General features: G+C 37.3%; 1 protein-coding gene across 7 annotated transcripts in view; it reads left to right on the top strand.

The window, feature by feature from the left end:
* CELF2 (CUGBP Elav-like family member 2) overlaps nt 1-16,409 on the top strand; it is a 619,768-nt gene that overhangs the window by 469,952 nt on the left and 133,407 nt on the right. For all 7 annotated transcript variants that reach the window (XM_027838841.1, XM_027838842.1, XM_027838840.1 and 4 more), the window contains one exon: nt 7,732-7,814. In XM_027838841.1, the coding sequence (XP_027694642.1) occupies nt 7,732-7,814 (83 nt within the window). The remainder of the gene's footprint in view (nt 1-7,731; nt 7,815-16,409) is intronic.

Here is a 16,409-nt window from a genome sequence, read left to right as displayed (position 1 = left end):
GTACCTGGGGTTTTCTTGTTGATGATACTGGAGTGGTTTGCCATTTCCTTCTCCAGTGGATTAAGGCAAACAGATATTATGTAACTTGCCAAGGATCACACAGCTAGTAAGTGTCTGAGGCCACATTTGAACTCAGGTCTTCCTGACTCCAGGCCCAACGCTCTTATCCGTTGGGCCACCTAGCTGCCTCCAATAAGAATAAAAATGGCTAGCCTTTATATAGATATTTAAGGTTTGCAAAGCACTTTATAAATATTATCTTATCCTTGTAACTAGAGAGAGAACGAGAGAGAGAGAGAGATCTATATTATTCCAATTTTACAATGAGAAAATTGAGGTGGAGATTAAATGACTTGCCCAGGGTCATAGAGCTATTAAGTGTCTGAGACTAGATTTGAATTCAGGTCTTCCTGGCCTAAGATCCAGTGTTTGATTTACTGTACTGCTTAGTTGCCTTCTGTTACCCTGTCCCTGAATAATAAAATTAGAGAGAGAATTTATAATTAGATAATATGAAAGAATACCTTCTCCTTTGAGAAAATCCCTCTTGAAAGCTAATTTAACTTATGTCCAGACCAGCACAAAACTGTGAGAGGCCTTTCCCAAAAGAAGTTTAGATCCATAGTTGATTCTCTGCCATCTAGGATGTAAATATTGTAACATGGTTGGAAAACTTTGTACTTCTGCGTGTGAATAGTTAGATGATAACAGCCATCTTGGCCATTGACCCTTCTCTCTTTATTCCTCCCTTTGCAGGTTAACTTCAGATCTCCTGACACAACTCAGCCTGTTCTCTTCAAAGTCCCACAGACCTCTTAATTGCTCTATGTGATAGCCTTTCCTCAGTCCTTATCCTTACCAACCTATATGTTTCATTTGACACCGTTGACCATCTTCATGTTCATGACGTCTCTTGTCCCTGGCTTTTCTTGGCACTACTACCTTTCGGGTCTTCAACCACCTGACTATTCCTTCTCATTTTCTTTGGTTGTCCTTTATCACTCATCTAATACCCCCTAAATGTAGGTGTTGCTCAAAGTTTTATACCAGGCTCTCTTCTCCCTTTACTCTCTCTCCATTAAACTCATCAGCTATCATGAATTTCACTGTCATCCCTATGCAAATAACTCCCAGATATATCTATCCAGCCTGTCTCTTCACTCCAGCATCATCAATGCCTGTTGGACATTTCAGGCTGGATGTCCCAGAAACATCTCAATCTCAGCATGTCCAAATTTGTACTTGTTATTTCTCCACACAAATCCTCCCTTTTTCCAAATTTCCCTATTTCCCCTGAAAATACCAGTACCCTTCCAGGCTCTCATGTGCCTAAGATTTTTTTGACCCCTTAAGTCTCCCTCATCTCACAGGTCCAATTTTGCTATTTCTTCATCCACAAGATGGCCCACATTTAACCCCTTCACTCCCCTCCCATAGGCCCTCATCACCTTTTGCCTAGATTATTATAACAGCCTCCTAATTGGTCTCCTTGGCTTCTTTCCTACATCACCCTACACTCCTTGAGGACAGGGATTATGTCATTCTTTATACTTGTACATCTAGCACATAGTAGGCACTGAATATATATTTGTTGATTGGGCCTCTTTAAAAGATTGTTAAATAAAGTGTTTGACTCCCCTGTGGGCTCAAAGCAAAGAAAATTGGTGTCTCTTCAGAAGGTCTTAGACCTTATCACTCATTTTTCTCTTGCCAATTCTAAGTCTGGCTCAGAGAAGGTTTCACAATGAAATCGGTAACCATTTTCATGGGGACCCAAGAGCCAACAGAACTTTGAAAGCTTTACAAATCTGAACTTAGGTGTTATTTTATAGAGATAAGTTTTCCTCTCCCACACTGAAGAATCTAAGTAAATTGGTATCTGTTTCTAGGCAGAATATGGCATAAACTGGTTAGCTCTGCACACACAATAAATTTTATTCAGTATGCAATATTCCCAAGAGTTTCACAGTAAAGATTTTCAAGAGAAACAGCTGTGGTTTGAAAAGATTTATGATAATCCAGATGGTTTATTTGCTGGTAAATCCACTTGTTCATTTAAAATTAAAGTCTTTCAGTAAAGTTGCATGCCTTCATTGTGATTTTATATAAAATATATATTTTGCTCCTGCACATGTGGTTGAGGGTTTTTGGGGGTTAGGGGGGGTATGTACTCATGTATGTGTGTGTGGACACACTCATGTGTAAAGATGCCAACATTGACCTGGCTTCTGTTTGAGGTTTCTCTTTTGAAAATGAGAGGGGGGAAACCCATAACAATGTCTCAAATTATTCAGCAATTAAGCTAGCAGTATACCTAAGGGAACTCTTTATGACAGCAGAAACTATTGGTGAAGAGATATAGTCAGACACCAAGTACCCCATTTGGAGCATGTAGCACTCGGTCTCTCTGGGAATTGCTACTCTCAATTTCTGACATATGATGGTGTAATCATATCTCACAATTATATTACTGATTACAGATTGCTTTATGAGCTGAACATATGCAGGTATTACTGCTAGAATTACTACCTCCTGGGAATCTGGGAAGTAAACGATTCCAAGTCACCCTCTCAAGGCTGAGAAAAAGAAGAGCTAAACAGTAGGAAGGAGGGCCACAGAAAATTAGGAATGGGGAACATTTACTGTCAGTGGCCCACTTCTTAGCCCACCTTTGCTCCAGATCCTCTAGCTACCTCTTGACTGCCAGGGGACTCCCAATGCTGACTCTCACCTTTTTGGTAGTATCCTGTGTTACAGAACTCCTCCTCTCCCTCTCTTTAGAACTTAACTGTTCAGCACAGTCCCCTCAGAACCCTTGTATGACTGAAGTTAATTAGATGTCCCTCACATAATACTCCCATCTCTCATCCCATGTCTTTGCACTGACCATCCCATATAGCTGGAAGGCACTCCCTTTTTACCTCCACCTCATCACATTGCTCTCTTCCTTCAAGATGCAGTGCAAGCATCACCTTCTACTCGAAGCCTTTCCTGATCTCTCCTAGCCCAGTTGTGTGTCCTACCACCTAAACTACCTTATGTTTCAATATTTTGTATTTACTTACATTCTCTTGATATTTCTTCTGTATATACACGTTTGGAGATGGTTGCTGAGTTAGCATAGATAAAGGGATGAACATGACAAGTGTCAAGGTGGTGGAATTGTCAAGATTTGGCAACTGGTTGGATATGTAGGGTAAGGAAGAGTCAGGGTTAACTCTCAGATTGGGAACTTGAATTACTGAAAGGATTGTGGTGCCCTCAACAGAAATTGGAAAGTTCTAAAGAGAGATGGGTTTGAAGGCAAAGATCATGGGTTATCTCTCCCATTTAGCACATTTTTATTTTAGCAGTAGTCATCAAAAGAGTGTGTATGGTCTAAATTTAGATATTACTGAAGACTTTGAAGGAGGTATTTGGAATTGGGAGTCTCTTACCACCCCTCAAGTCACAGCATGAATATTCCTCCCTATTGTGAATGAGAGCTCTGGGTTTTTTGAGCTCCTGGTAAACCTCAGGAAAATCACTTAACTCCTCTGCACATTAATTGCCTTACCTCTGACAGAGTAGTTAAAAGCCAGTGGTGCATACTGTAGAGAATATGGGGCTTGTATGCAAAATGAAAAGAAGTGAACTTTGATATCTCTCTATCATTATCAGATTGTCTTCTGCTTCAAAACCAGAGTGCAGCAATAACCAACTTTTATGAAGCATTATGTTCTTCAAAACTGTATTGGTGGTGGTAGTGGTGATGTTGGTGGTAGTGGTAGTGGTGGTGTTCCGTCATGTCCATCCCTTCATGACCTCATTTTGGGGTTTGCTATTTCCTTCTCCAGCTCACTTTTTACAGATGAGGAACAGAGGCAAACAGGGCTATGACTTGCCCAGGGTCACACAGCTAATAAGTGTCTGAGGCCAGATTTTAACTCATGATGATGAGTCTTCCTGATTCTAAGCCAGTGCTCTATCCACTACTCACCTATCAAATGTGTATAGCAAAAGAGTATGGATTGTGTTGTTGCTTTTGTTTGAATAGACTTAGTTTCATTGTCGGAAGCCATCAGATGAGCAGGTTAAGGTTGTGAAAAATGAATTACAGGTGTTTAGTAGAGAGTATTAAATGAAATGAGGCAGTAATAAAATGCAAAACAGAGAATAGTGAAGACTGCCTGTCTGGGGATGAGGTAAGATGGTTATGGCCTGCAGACCATCTGGATTGTTGAACCCATTTGCCCTGGTGGCATTCCAGAGGCCTCGTAGGTACTCTTTAGTCTGAAGCAAGACCTTTCCATCTCTTCTGATTTCCCATCCATCCTTTCCCCCTGAACAGAAGGTTGACATCTAAGCAAGCCTGAGGGACTGACCTTGGAACCACATCAGTGGATTTGTTTAACCACATAGGTTACCACAGTGGTTTTGAGACTTGGGAAGGGAGAAAGACCTGTTCTCATAATCAGATTTCTGAACCATCTGGTATTCTAGCCACCTTGGAAATGAAGCCAAGGAATTTCAAACCAGAGTTACAGCTGGTTCAGGGCAACCTATGAGACAGGTGATTCCCTTAACAGTGGTATATCCAGTTAGGACAGGTAGGAAAGAAAATTTCATCTCCATTGAGACTTAATGGTTTTTTTTTTCTAGAATTTATAGTAGTACCTTGATACATTGTCATGGTAATTACTCTATCATCGAAAATCGTATTTCTCCTCTTACTTCAGTTAAATAATGTCTTCATATAAATGAATTTAAAATTTTAAGAGAACACACCAAATTGTGAGCAGAAGGATTGTGGTTGTTGACTTGGCCAGTGGACAGAAACAATAATCTTTAAAACACTTTTCCCCATTTTTGAGCCATTCATTCTGGGAACAGGGGAAATTAAATCCACTGGTAACCAAAATCAAAATGGCTGTGCCTAAAGATGGCAGTTTCAATTTGTACTTCCACATATTTATTCTGCAAAATTTAGACAGCTTGATCAAATACTCCTTCGAGTGGAGTGTTTGAATATGTACACAAAATGAAGCAGAGAGCTTTCCTACTAGGCAGAGATAAAGAACAAACCCAATTTAAAAAAATTTTTCTATATTGAGTCAAGGAATGTGTATGCCTCCATTCAATTTTTGGTGAAACGATGTGCACCACTAGCTTTTCAGTACTACATCAGAGGTAAGGTGGCTAATGTACAGAGGAGGTAAGTGATTTTCCCTAGGTGGACCAGGAGCCAAAAGAACCCAGAGCTCTCATTCACAATCATTATCTGTCTGTGAAATGACAGTTGTAGAGGTGATAGGGAAATAAAATTTTACTATTTGTGTGATCAAATGAGCTTTCCCATGAATTTCAATCGAAACTTATATCAGGAAGATATAGGATCTCAGGTTTAGTATCTTCTTGTTTAAATCCAGTTTCTTTGGAATGGGGAAAATGAGAAAGAGATGGGTTTTGTGCATTTATTGAAGAGGACCTAAGTTTTAAATGAGAAAAAAACCCTTCATAGGTGAAGCAGGGCTAGACAAGCAGGGTTTGCCTTTAGACACAAAGGTAAAATAGGAAAAGTTTGTTTTTGGATGCTGTCTGACCTTTTTCTATGTACTGTGTACTATATCCTACTAGATTTTGAATGCCTGTATGTGATTCATTGGAGTTCCTCCATTACGGGCTGCTTGTCCCAGGCTCTGAAATAAGCCTTCCTCCTTCCAAAAAACAAAAAACAAACAAACAAAAAAAACACACCAAGACTCCTGTATTCCCTTGATTCCTTTTCATTAAGGAAAGAATCTGATGGGAGTAATAATGCACATGAAGTTGTTAATAGCAGGCTAATCGCTTAATATGTTATCCTTCCCAGGGATATTGTAGTTTAAAAGAGAGTAGCTTATTAAACTATTCCCTTTTAAATCCAGAAAAATTAACATCTAAGGGTAGAATTTTAGGCATGGAGGCAGGTGGGGAATATCATTTAGATGGAGGGGTGGTTGCTTGGGTTTTATTTTTTTTAATTTGGGGGGGACATCCCTCAAAGTTCAGCATGTGGCTAAGGTTAGAAGGATCCCAATGCTGGCCTTGCACATAAGAAGACATGATTATGAACTGACATTACAAGATTCCCTTCATTTATAAATCATCTTTCTTCTTTGTTGCTTTGACCATACAATTATGTCACTTCCCCATTTCAGACCCTCCTGTGGCTCCCTAGCTCTTTGAGGATAAATCTCAATAAATTGACTCTAGTCAACTTAGTCCAGTTGATGAAACTGGGAGACTCAAATAAGACTGTCCCTCTGTTAGTGAAGGTCTGCATAATCTGTTGAGTCTTTTATTGGAAGGATACACTTAAAGTGTTTTTTGATCTTTTGATGAAAAATACTTTGTATATGCCAAGAAACTGCTGTTGTACTGTGTTATAATTGTAAGGATTGTGTCTTTTTGTATGTAGCTAAGTTAAGTGTGAGGCTACATTAAAATTTTTTTATTTAATTTTTTGGTCCAGACCTGTGAAACTACATAAACAATTTACATGGTTCTCTTCTGGGTAGAGTAAAGAAGCATCTTAAATGTATCTATTGTTTCATTTCTTTGCAAAAGGTACCACTGCTTCTTTTCCTATAATCCTTCTGAGTAAATTTTTTTCTTTAAAAACTGGAATGCCAATGTATAAGCTTTTGATAACTCACAGAATCCACTTTGCTGTCACCAAAAACCTTGTCTGTGATGTCCTTTGCACCCTTATATATGACAGTTGTCTCCCGTCCTGCTCTTTGTCCTATTTACATCCTCATCCAAGGATGATGCCTAAGTGTTTTATCTTTCCCCCATATATATTACTTGCTGTGTTTTGGCAACTCTTTGAGAGCTCTTAAATCTCTTCTGATCCCTTAATACATACTGTACATTAGGATACCTTTGTGCCTTGGTAGTAAAATTATATATATATATATGTATATATATGTATGTATATGTATATAATCAGAAAGTGTGCATAATGCCACTTATTCCTCCCTCAATTTTCCAAGTTTACCAAGAAAAATACAGGTCAGATAAAGCATCAATTTTTCATCGACATTTACCTTTATGTCTTTTTAAAGCTGAAACCTAGCAAAAATATGTACCTTACTTAACATCGATAACATTTTTACAAGTATTTTCTTCTAGAAGATGAGGCTGAGGCTGGGAGAGAGGTGACAACAGAATCCAGCCCCCGGTCACATGAGCAGGCACTCACTTGTAGTGTCTGGAAGGGGTTATATTAATAGTAGCCAGTCTATGTATCCTGGACATCTTAGGCTTCATGAGTTGTTACCGGCTCTTGACTGGGGGTTTTCCAAATCATTTCTAACTTAATTTAAAATGCAGTGACAATGTAATCATCTAAGTCTTAAGGGTGGGAACTCCAAAAGCACTATAAAAAGAATTTATTCCAAGTGATTGTGTCATTTTGTCATTTTGATTAACTACCCTTCCCTTTAGTTGCCACCTTCAAACTCCCTGAAATACCAGCATTGCTCGCAGTAGTAGATGAGCTTAACTCCTTTTTCTTCAACTTGGATAAAGAGAATAAATGTGATTTAGAATGAAAGGCAAAGTGTCAATGATTGAGAGGTTATTACTGTTCTCATGCTCTTTATTATTTCTAAATTGTACATTCTTTTAAAGTATATGATTTGTTCATCGCCATCAAGCAAACCTGTTCACAGACATTTCTAAAAACCTTTTCATTTCTCTCTGTAGGTTGTTGTTTCGTAACATTTTATACAAGAAAAGCTGCACTTGAGGCTCAGAATGCACTGCACAATATTAAAACCTTACCTGGGGTGAGTCCATTTACTTTTGTACCAAATCACTTTATTGCTTGAAAATGGTCCCTTTCAGCTAAAGGTCCTAGTTATGTTCTCTTGGTGCCAAAAAAAAATGGCTTTGGTCTTTGGAGGAGTGGGTGCTAACTGACCCCCTCAGTTCATGGACAGCAGTCATTCCATCTGGCTAGTGCATAAAGTAGAATGGACATTAACTTTGAAGGAAAGAGCTCTCAAATAACCCATCCCCTGGCTCAAAAATCAGAGTGACCCCATTGGGCAGTAGCAAGCTGCCAGAGACCATTGGGTGGGCTAAGATTTAAAAAGGGGGAAAAAATCCCAACACACATACACACAAGAAGAAGCAAATGGAAAAGGGAAAAGGGTTTTACTCACCAGGAGCCCTATTTCAAATTTAGTTTCTAGATTCTTTCTTTTGAAAGGACAAAATGTACCCTGCATAGCCATAATATTAAGCCTCCTAATGGTTTCTAAATAGTTGCCAGTGGTTTACAAAGTCAATGTTTTAATACCCATTTTGTGACTTCATATTGATGTAGGGAAAAAAAAATACAAAGCCTACACTGTTTTTCCATTTTCTTCCCAGCAATATTTGACTATTAGTACAATTCACTAGAAATGCCCTGATGACATATGCTTAGCTACTTAATCAGAATATATTATTTCTAAAAGGAATTTTGTGACAATTTTTATAATTACGTAATGATGTTAGATTGCATTGTTCTATTTGAATATCTTCACTATTACTTGGAAATTGGCAATGAGTTAATTTAATATCCTAAATGGTTATCTGTTGGTGATAAAGAAGTAACTGTGGTAAGCAGAGAAAAGATGATGATTTTATTGGAGTCTAGTATAATAAAAATAAATGAATGAGAAATCAACAGTAATAAAATATGCTTACAGTTCAAGTTATAGATTTCTGTGTTTGTGCCATATATAATCTACATACCTTACTCCTAAATCAGTCCCATGAGGGCTAGAAAAGTCTTGAATCCTCACAAGTCAACTTGCATACTATCTCATTTGGGAATATAGTGATGTTTCTTCTGGAGGAAATTATAAAGCAGTATACCTCTTTCCAAGGAGAGTTAAGCCCTCGGTCCCAAATACCTCTAAAATAGGGATTCTTAACCTTTTTTGGCAGTCTGATGAAACCTATGGATCCCTTTACAGAATAATGTTTTTAAATGCATAGAATACATAGGATTACAAAGGAAACCAGTTAAATTGAAATATGGTGGTCAGAATATTAAAAAACAAGTTCATAGACCCCAGGTTAAGAACTTATTACTTTGGAGTCTAAAGTCATTGAATTGTGGTCCTTTTCCTGAACTATGACATTTCACTATCTCTTCAATAAGATGGAAAAAGCAGGGAAAGAAAAATTAGGGAGTATTGATGATATGGCAACTATATAGCTTTATTTAGAAATTATGGCTTCCATTCACTTTAAATCCATCCTACATTTTCAATTCCAATGGGACAATTTTTATTAAGTTTAAGTACTGAAGATGGCAGATTAGAGGCAACCCAGCTGAACTCTTTGAACTTTCCCCTCCATACAACTTTAAAATAATGCCTCAGGTCAAATTTTGGAGCAGCAGAGCCAACAAAAGGTTGGGGTGAGATAGTTTTCTGGCCTAAGAAAACTTAGGAGGTTGGCAGGAGACGTTTGTAACACCAGGCTGGAAACCTGTCCAGATCCCACACAAACAGTGACAGCAACAGCAGCAGCTTCAAAAGCTCTCAGCCCAGAGTCAGACAACTGACCAAAAAGAGGTTACAGGGAACCCTTTGCTAGCACTGCTCAGCAATTCTATTGCTCATATGCAGATTTGAGTCATGGTTCTAGGGTGAAGAGGAATGCTGGGGGTGGGTCACAAGGGAGCAGGGCCCCTGTTCATAGTTCCAAGGCAAAGAGAGCACTAGTGCTTCTGGCTGCAGAATACCAAAGGCCCTTCCTAGGTAAAGACCAGAGTGCAGATCAAGAGATAAGTGACCATACCTTTCCCAGGATCACACCACCTTGGAAGCACTGAAAACTTGCAGACGCCCAGTAGTATCTCTAAAAACAGCAGCATAAGAGAGTCTAAAGTTTGGGACAGTGCCTCCCCACCCCAAGATGAGTAGAGCCCAACTTTAACATAAAGTTAAAAGTTAAGAAATAGGTGGGAAAATGAGCAAACAAAAACAACATCAACAACAACAAAAAGAATTTTACCATAAAAAGCTACAACAATGACAGGGAAGACCAAGATACAAACTCAGAAGAAGACAACAATGTGAAAACAGTTAAAATCAAAGCCTCAAAGAAAACTGCTAATCAGGCCCAAACTCAACAAGATTCCTGGAAGAGTTAAAGAAAGAGGTAAGAGTAGTAGAGGAAAAATTGGGAAAAGAAATGAGAACAATGCAAAAAAAATATGAAAAGAGAATTAACAGATTGGTAAAAGAGGCACAAAAAACATTGAAGAAAATAATACCTTAAAAAACAGAATTGGCCTAATGTTAAAAGAGGTATAGAAATTCACTGAAGAAAATAATTACTTAAAAATTAGAATTGGGCAAGTGGAGGCTAATGATGCCATGAGATATCAAGAAACAATAAAACAAAGTCAAAAGAATGAAAAAAAATAGAAAAAATGTGATATATCTCATAGGAAAACAACTGACCTGAAAAATAGATCAAGGAGATATACTTTAAGAATTATTGACTTACCTGAAAGCCATAATCAAAGAGCCTAGATATTATATTTTAAGAAATTATCAAGGAAAACTGCCCCTATATCTTAGACCCAAAGGGTAAAATAGAAACTGAAAAAAAAATCCACTCATCACCTCTGAAAGAGATCCCAAAATGACAATTCCCAGGAATATTATAGACAAATTCCACACTTCCTAGTTGAAAGAGAAAATACTCCAAGCAACCAGAAAGAAACAATTAAAATATTGTGGAGCCACAGTCAGAATCACACAAGGTTTAGTTGCTTCCACATTTAAGGAACAGAGGGCTTAGAATATGATATTCCAGAAGGCAAAGGAGCTAAAATTAGAACCAAGAATAACCTACCTAGCAAAACTTAATATAATCCTTCAGGGAGGGAAACATATATTTAATGAAAAAGAGGGCTTTCAAGCATTCCTGATAAAAAGACCAGAGGTGAACTGAAAATCTGACATTTAAACACAAGACTCAAGAGAAGCATAAAAAAAGTAAACATGAAAGAGTAATCATGAAGGGCTCAATGCAGTTAAACTGTTTACATTCCTATATGGAAAGATGAAACATGTAACTCCTAAGAACTTTATCATTATTAGGGTGGTTAAAAGGACTTTAGGTAGGCAGAAGCCACAAGCTGATTATGTTGGGATGATCTCCAAAAAACATTGAAGGGTTGAGAAAGAAGGATGCACTGGGAGAAGGAGGAAGGGAGAGGTAGAATGGGAAAATTTTTCTCACATAAAAGAGGCATGCAAGGATGAGCTTTTAAAATAGAAAGGAAAAGGGAGGAAGCAGGCAATGCTTGGACCTCACTGTCATTGGCATTAGTTCAAAGAGGGAAGAATATATGTACACACTGTGCTGTGTATAGAAATATAACGTACCCAATAGGGAAATAGGAAGGGAAGAGAATAATATAAAGGGGGAGGGGAGAGATAAAAAGGAGGGCAGATTAAGGGAGGCAGTGGTTAGAAGTAAAATAGACTTTTTAGAAGGGACAGGATAAAAAAAGAAGAAGAAAGAAACAGAAGAAAATGGGAGGAAGGGAAATACGGAGTTAGCAATCATAACTGTGAATGAAAATGGGATAAGCTCAACCATAAAATGAAGGCAGCTAGCAGAATGGATTGGGAGTCAGAATCCAACAATATGTTGTTTACAAGAGACACGCTTGAAACCGAAAGACACACACAGAGTTAAAATAAAGGCGGAAAAAAAACTAAAATGCTTCAGCTAAAAAAAAAAAAAAAAAAAAAAGGCAAGAATAGCCATCACAATCTCAGACAAAGCAAAAACAAAAATAGACCTAATTAAAATGGCTAATCAGGGAAACTACATTTTGCCAAAGGTACCTTAGACAAAGTAATATCAAAAAATTTCACAGCAAGTTTCTCTGATAAAAGTCTCATTTCTCAAATATATACTTAGGATAGAACTGAGTCAAATTTATAAAAGTAAGAACTATTCATTCCCCAACTGATAAATGGTCAAAAGATATAAACAAGAAGTTTTCAGAAGAAAAAAATCTAAAGCTATTTATAGTCATATGAAAAAAATGCCTAAATGACTATTGATTAGAGAAAAACAAAACAACTCTGAGATACCACCTTACACCTATCAGAAATGACAGATACTGGAGGGGAATAAGGGAGAATAAGTACACTAATAAATTGTTGGTGGAGTTGGGAAATGGTCTGACCATTCTGGAGAATAATTTGGAACTAGGCCCAAACGGCTAGAAAACTATGCATACATCTTTGATCCAGCAATACCACTACTAGGTCTGTATCCCAAAGAGGTCAAAGAAAAAGAAAGAGGACCTATGTATACAAAAATATAGCAGCTCTTTTTGTGATGGCAAGAAATTAAATTGAGGGGATGGTCATCAATTGGGGAATGGCTGAACAAGCTGTGGTATATGATTATAATGGAATACTGTTGCACTTGGGAAATGGTGAGGGGGGTAGTTTCAGAAAAACATAACAAGACCTATGTGAACTGATACAAAGTGAAGTGAGAAGAACCAGATCATTGTGCACAGTAGCAGCAATGTTATAATGATGATGAACTGTGAAAGACTTGGCTACTCTGATTAATACAGTGACCAAAGAAAATTCCAAAGGAATTAGGATGAAAAATAATTCCTCCTACCTCCAAAGAGAGAACTAATGAATCTAAGTAAAAACTGAAGTATAATTTGCTCACTTTATTTTTCTTTTTTTTCAACATGGCCTATATGGAAATACGTTTTTGCATGCTCCCACATGTATAACTGATATCATATTGCTTGCCTTCTCAGTGGATGGGAAGGAATGGGAGGGAGGGAGATACTTTGGAACTCAAAATTTAAAAAGAAAAAAATCTTAAAAATAAGTAAATAATAATTTTTGAAAAATAGTTTAAATTTTATGTATGTGTGATTGCTTTGGTAAAGAGGACAACTATTAAACTAAGCATATTTGGTAATCAAGGACAGCACTTCTACATTAAAATATACAATATTATTTTAGCTTTGTCCTCTATTCTATCCATTCATAGTTTTACTTGACATAAAAACCAATGTTTCCTATGTGAATTTTTACAACCAGCTTAAAGAGGAATCAGTGTTAGTCACAATTAGTAGATAGAGCACCTAATGCAAATCATTAAATGACTTAGCCAGTGATAAAAAATTCAATAGGTTGTCTTTCCCAGACCCCCAGTCAGACTTAAAGATCATTTCTTACTCCTCTTTCTGAAAGGAAATTTCTTAAATTAGTCTTAGCATGTGTAATCACTTTTAGGGTTTTAGGGTCTGTGTGTGTTCCTATATGTTTGGGACTATGTAGTATTAGCATTTAGTGGATGAATCGGGGCAAATCTAGACCATATTCTACCTTTATTAAAAACTAGTTAATTTAAATTCATCACTTCTGCTAAAGAAAGAACTAAAATTCCCATCTTTTCATTGTGTCAGTTTCAATTCAGCACATTTTATTTTTATTGCTAGCCTTTATGTCACCTTAATTTCCCAAAATATTCCTCCCCTCTCCCCTTCCCAAAGAGCCATCCCTTGAAACAAAGGAAGAAAAGGAAAGCATTTTAGCAAAACTAACCAACAAATCAACAGGAACCTTCACAGTGTATTCAGTGTTGCTCACCCGTAGACCCCCAACTCTGCTGAAGCGAGAAGAGGTGAATTTTCTCCTCTCTCTTTCACCTCCAAGCTTCCACAACTTTTTTTTTTAGAACACCTAATATAACTGAGCATTGTGGGAAGCCCTTGGGAGGAAGACACAGTGCTTGATGAAATACAGTCTCTACTGTCATCTAACAGGTTGGGAATGACAAATAGATCTTTATAGGTGGACAGCATATGACATCTAACAGTAGATTCATTGTATACAATGAAAAACAGTAAGGTGACCCATGAGTATTTTAAAAAGCTTTACTATGGCACAGACCTACATCAAACAAGTAATATCTTTTTCTAAAACCTAGCTGGATATCTGCCTTTCATTCTTCCTTTAAATCCCTGTGCATGGCTGAGTTACCGAGTGGTGACTGTTTATTAAGAAATCCCTTTGTAACTAGGAGAATCTGCATATCCTTGTTTTGAGAGAGAAAAAGAGCTGGGATGTTTTTTGTTTTTTTTTTTTTTTTTTACATTTCAGTTTCATCTGCCCAATTACTTGAGGCAGGTTAAATGAAAAATCTGAAAAGCCATGCTGTATTTGTAAGCTTTGAGCTTCTTCCGCCCACTCAGTATGTGCTACATTTGCAGTTCCAAAGTAGAGAGTGTTGTACATCCTGCTTTTATGTATAGCTTTATCTGATAAACACCACCTTAACAGCTACATGAAAAAACCATGAAAGTGGTGTCTTTCAGCTGTATCCTTTTGGTGGACATGAAGAAATGGGACCAGACATAAATGATTAATGCATATTCTTGGAAGAAAATATTGCAGGGTGCCTTGCTGTTTGATTACAAGCCTTGGAATTAGTCAACATTTCCATAATTCTAAACCAATATACACCTGTTTTCCCACTGTGATGTGAAGGCACAACTTAATTTAACAGAAACCCTGCTGGGCTAAATCTCTCATTAAATACCAAGCCTGCTCGGTAATTTAAAGTTGTAGCACCACTATTTTAACTGTGGCCTTCCATATTATGAAATTAATAAGAAATTAAGGCTATATTTTGTTATATCGTTCACTTTCTGACTTTTTTTTTAAAAAGATGATAAGAAATGTGCATCCATAGCTGACACTTTTATGCTTTTCTGGATATAATCGTGTCCCTGTGGATAAAATCCATTTTATTAAGAAAAAAAAAAAGAAAAAGAAAAAGAAAAACCCTGCTTCTTTTTTAAATGGCTAAAACTCCTCATTTAAAATACAAATAGATTTCTTTGTAAATCATATTTCTTTTTTTGTAATAGGTCCTTTATTCATAAGCAGCTATCATTATGTTACCAAACTTGATTTAGGTACTTATTTTCTCTTTATATATTATCTTTTCATGAAGAGAACAAAGGACTGGGTCACTGGAAATAAACCAAAGCCTGTGGGACTGGCTGCTGAGTAGATGAATGCATCTGCTATTAGATTTTTTATTTAGGGTATCCACACTCTGACTCTGTCTCTGACTTTTTGACATCTTTACCTTTGGGTATAACTTGGAAAGGGTCGGGGCTTTATTGATCGAGCAGTAAGGGGCAGGACAAAGCAATTATGGGTACTTTCCTCAAACCTTTCTTCACCTAGCTTCCTGAGAAAGACAAGGAATCAGTTATCCTTTGGAAATTCTCAGCTCAAGCCCTGATTAAGAAGAGGGAAGAGAAATAAATGCAGTGGTTAATAGAGAAAACTGAGTATAAGAGCCTTATTCTTGCTTTCTCCTAGAAAAAAAAAATAGGTTGTAGAATCACAAAATGTTAGTGCTAGCAGAAGAGTCCTTAGAAATTATCTACTCTAGGTGTTCTTAACCTATTCTATGTCATGGCCCCTTCTGGCAGTCTGGTAAAACCTATGGACCAACTCTTTCTCCGAATGTTGTTAATGTACAAAATAAACTACATGGATTTCAAAGGAAACCACTTAATGATAGTTAACCTTTATATAGCACCTACTATGTGCCAGGCACTTTGCTAAGCAGTTTACAATTATTATCTCATTTACATTCACCCAACCTTGTGAGGCAAGTGCTATGATTTTCCCCATTTTACTAACGAGAAAACTGAAGCAAACAAATGTTAATTGACTTGCCCAGGGTCACATGGCTAGATTTGAACTCAGAACTTCTTAACTCCAGGCCCTATCCACTGTTCTATCCACTAAGCCACATACCTAACCCTTAATATTGAATATAATATATCCAATTTATCAAAATAGTTATCAAAAATTTTTTTAAAACAAGTTCATGGATCCCAAGTGAAGAACCCCTTATCTTATCAAGCCCCTTGATTTTTTATAGATATTATTAAAGTAGTTGACAGTGCATTAAGGTTTGCTAAGCACCTTACATAATCTCTTTTGACCCTTGCAACAGCCTTACTGTTGTGTTAGTACCATGGGTATTATTCTCCCCACCTTATAATAAGGAAATTGAGCTCAAAAAGAAATGGTTTACCCCGATCACACAATAATTTCAGAGACCTTACTTAAGCCCAAACCTTCCTAACTCCAAGCCCAGCACTCTTAGTACTACATGTACACGAATGAGGAGTAAACCGAGGCAAATGACTTATCCAAGTTCATACAGACACTACATAGCCAACCTGAAACTCAAGCCTACTTCTGATTCCACATTCACTGTATTGTGCTGCCCTCCAACATTCTTGTCCTCATTGTCAGATATTCCAAGCCCTTTAGATCCCAAGGACC

Source organism: Vombatus ursinus, unplaced genomic scaffold (genome assembly GCF_900497805.2).
Source record: "Vombatus ursinus unplaced genomic scaffold, bare-nosed wombat genome assembly UNPS02014830.1, whole genome shotgun sequence".
Taxonomy (NCBI): domain Eukaryota; kingdom Metazoa; phylum Chordata; class Mammalia; order Diprotodontia; family Vombatidae; genus Vombatus; species Vombatus ursinus.
This window is presented reverse-complemented; position numbering and strand designations above follow the sequence as displayed.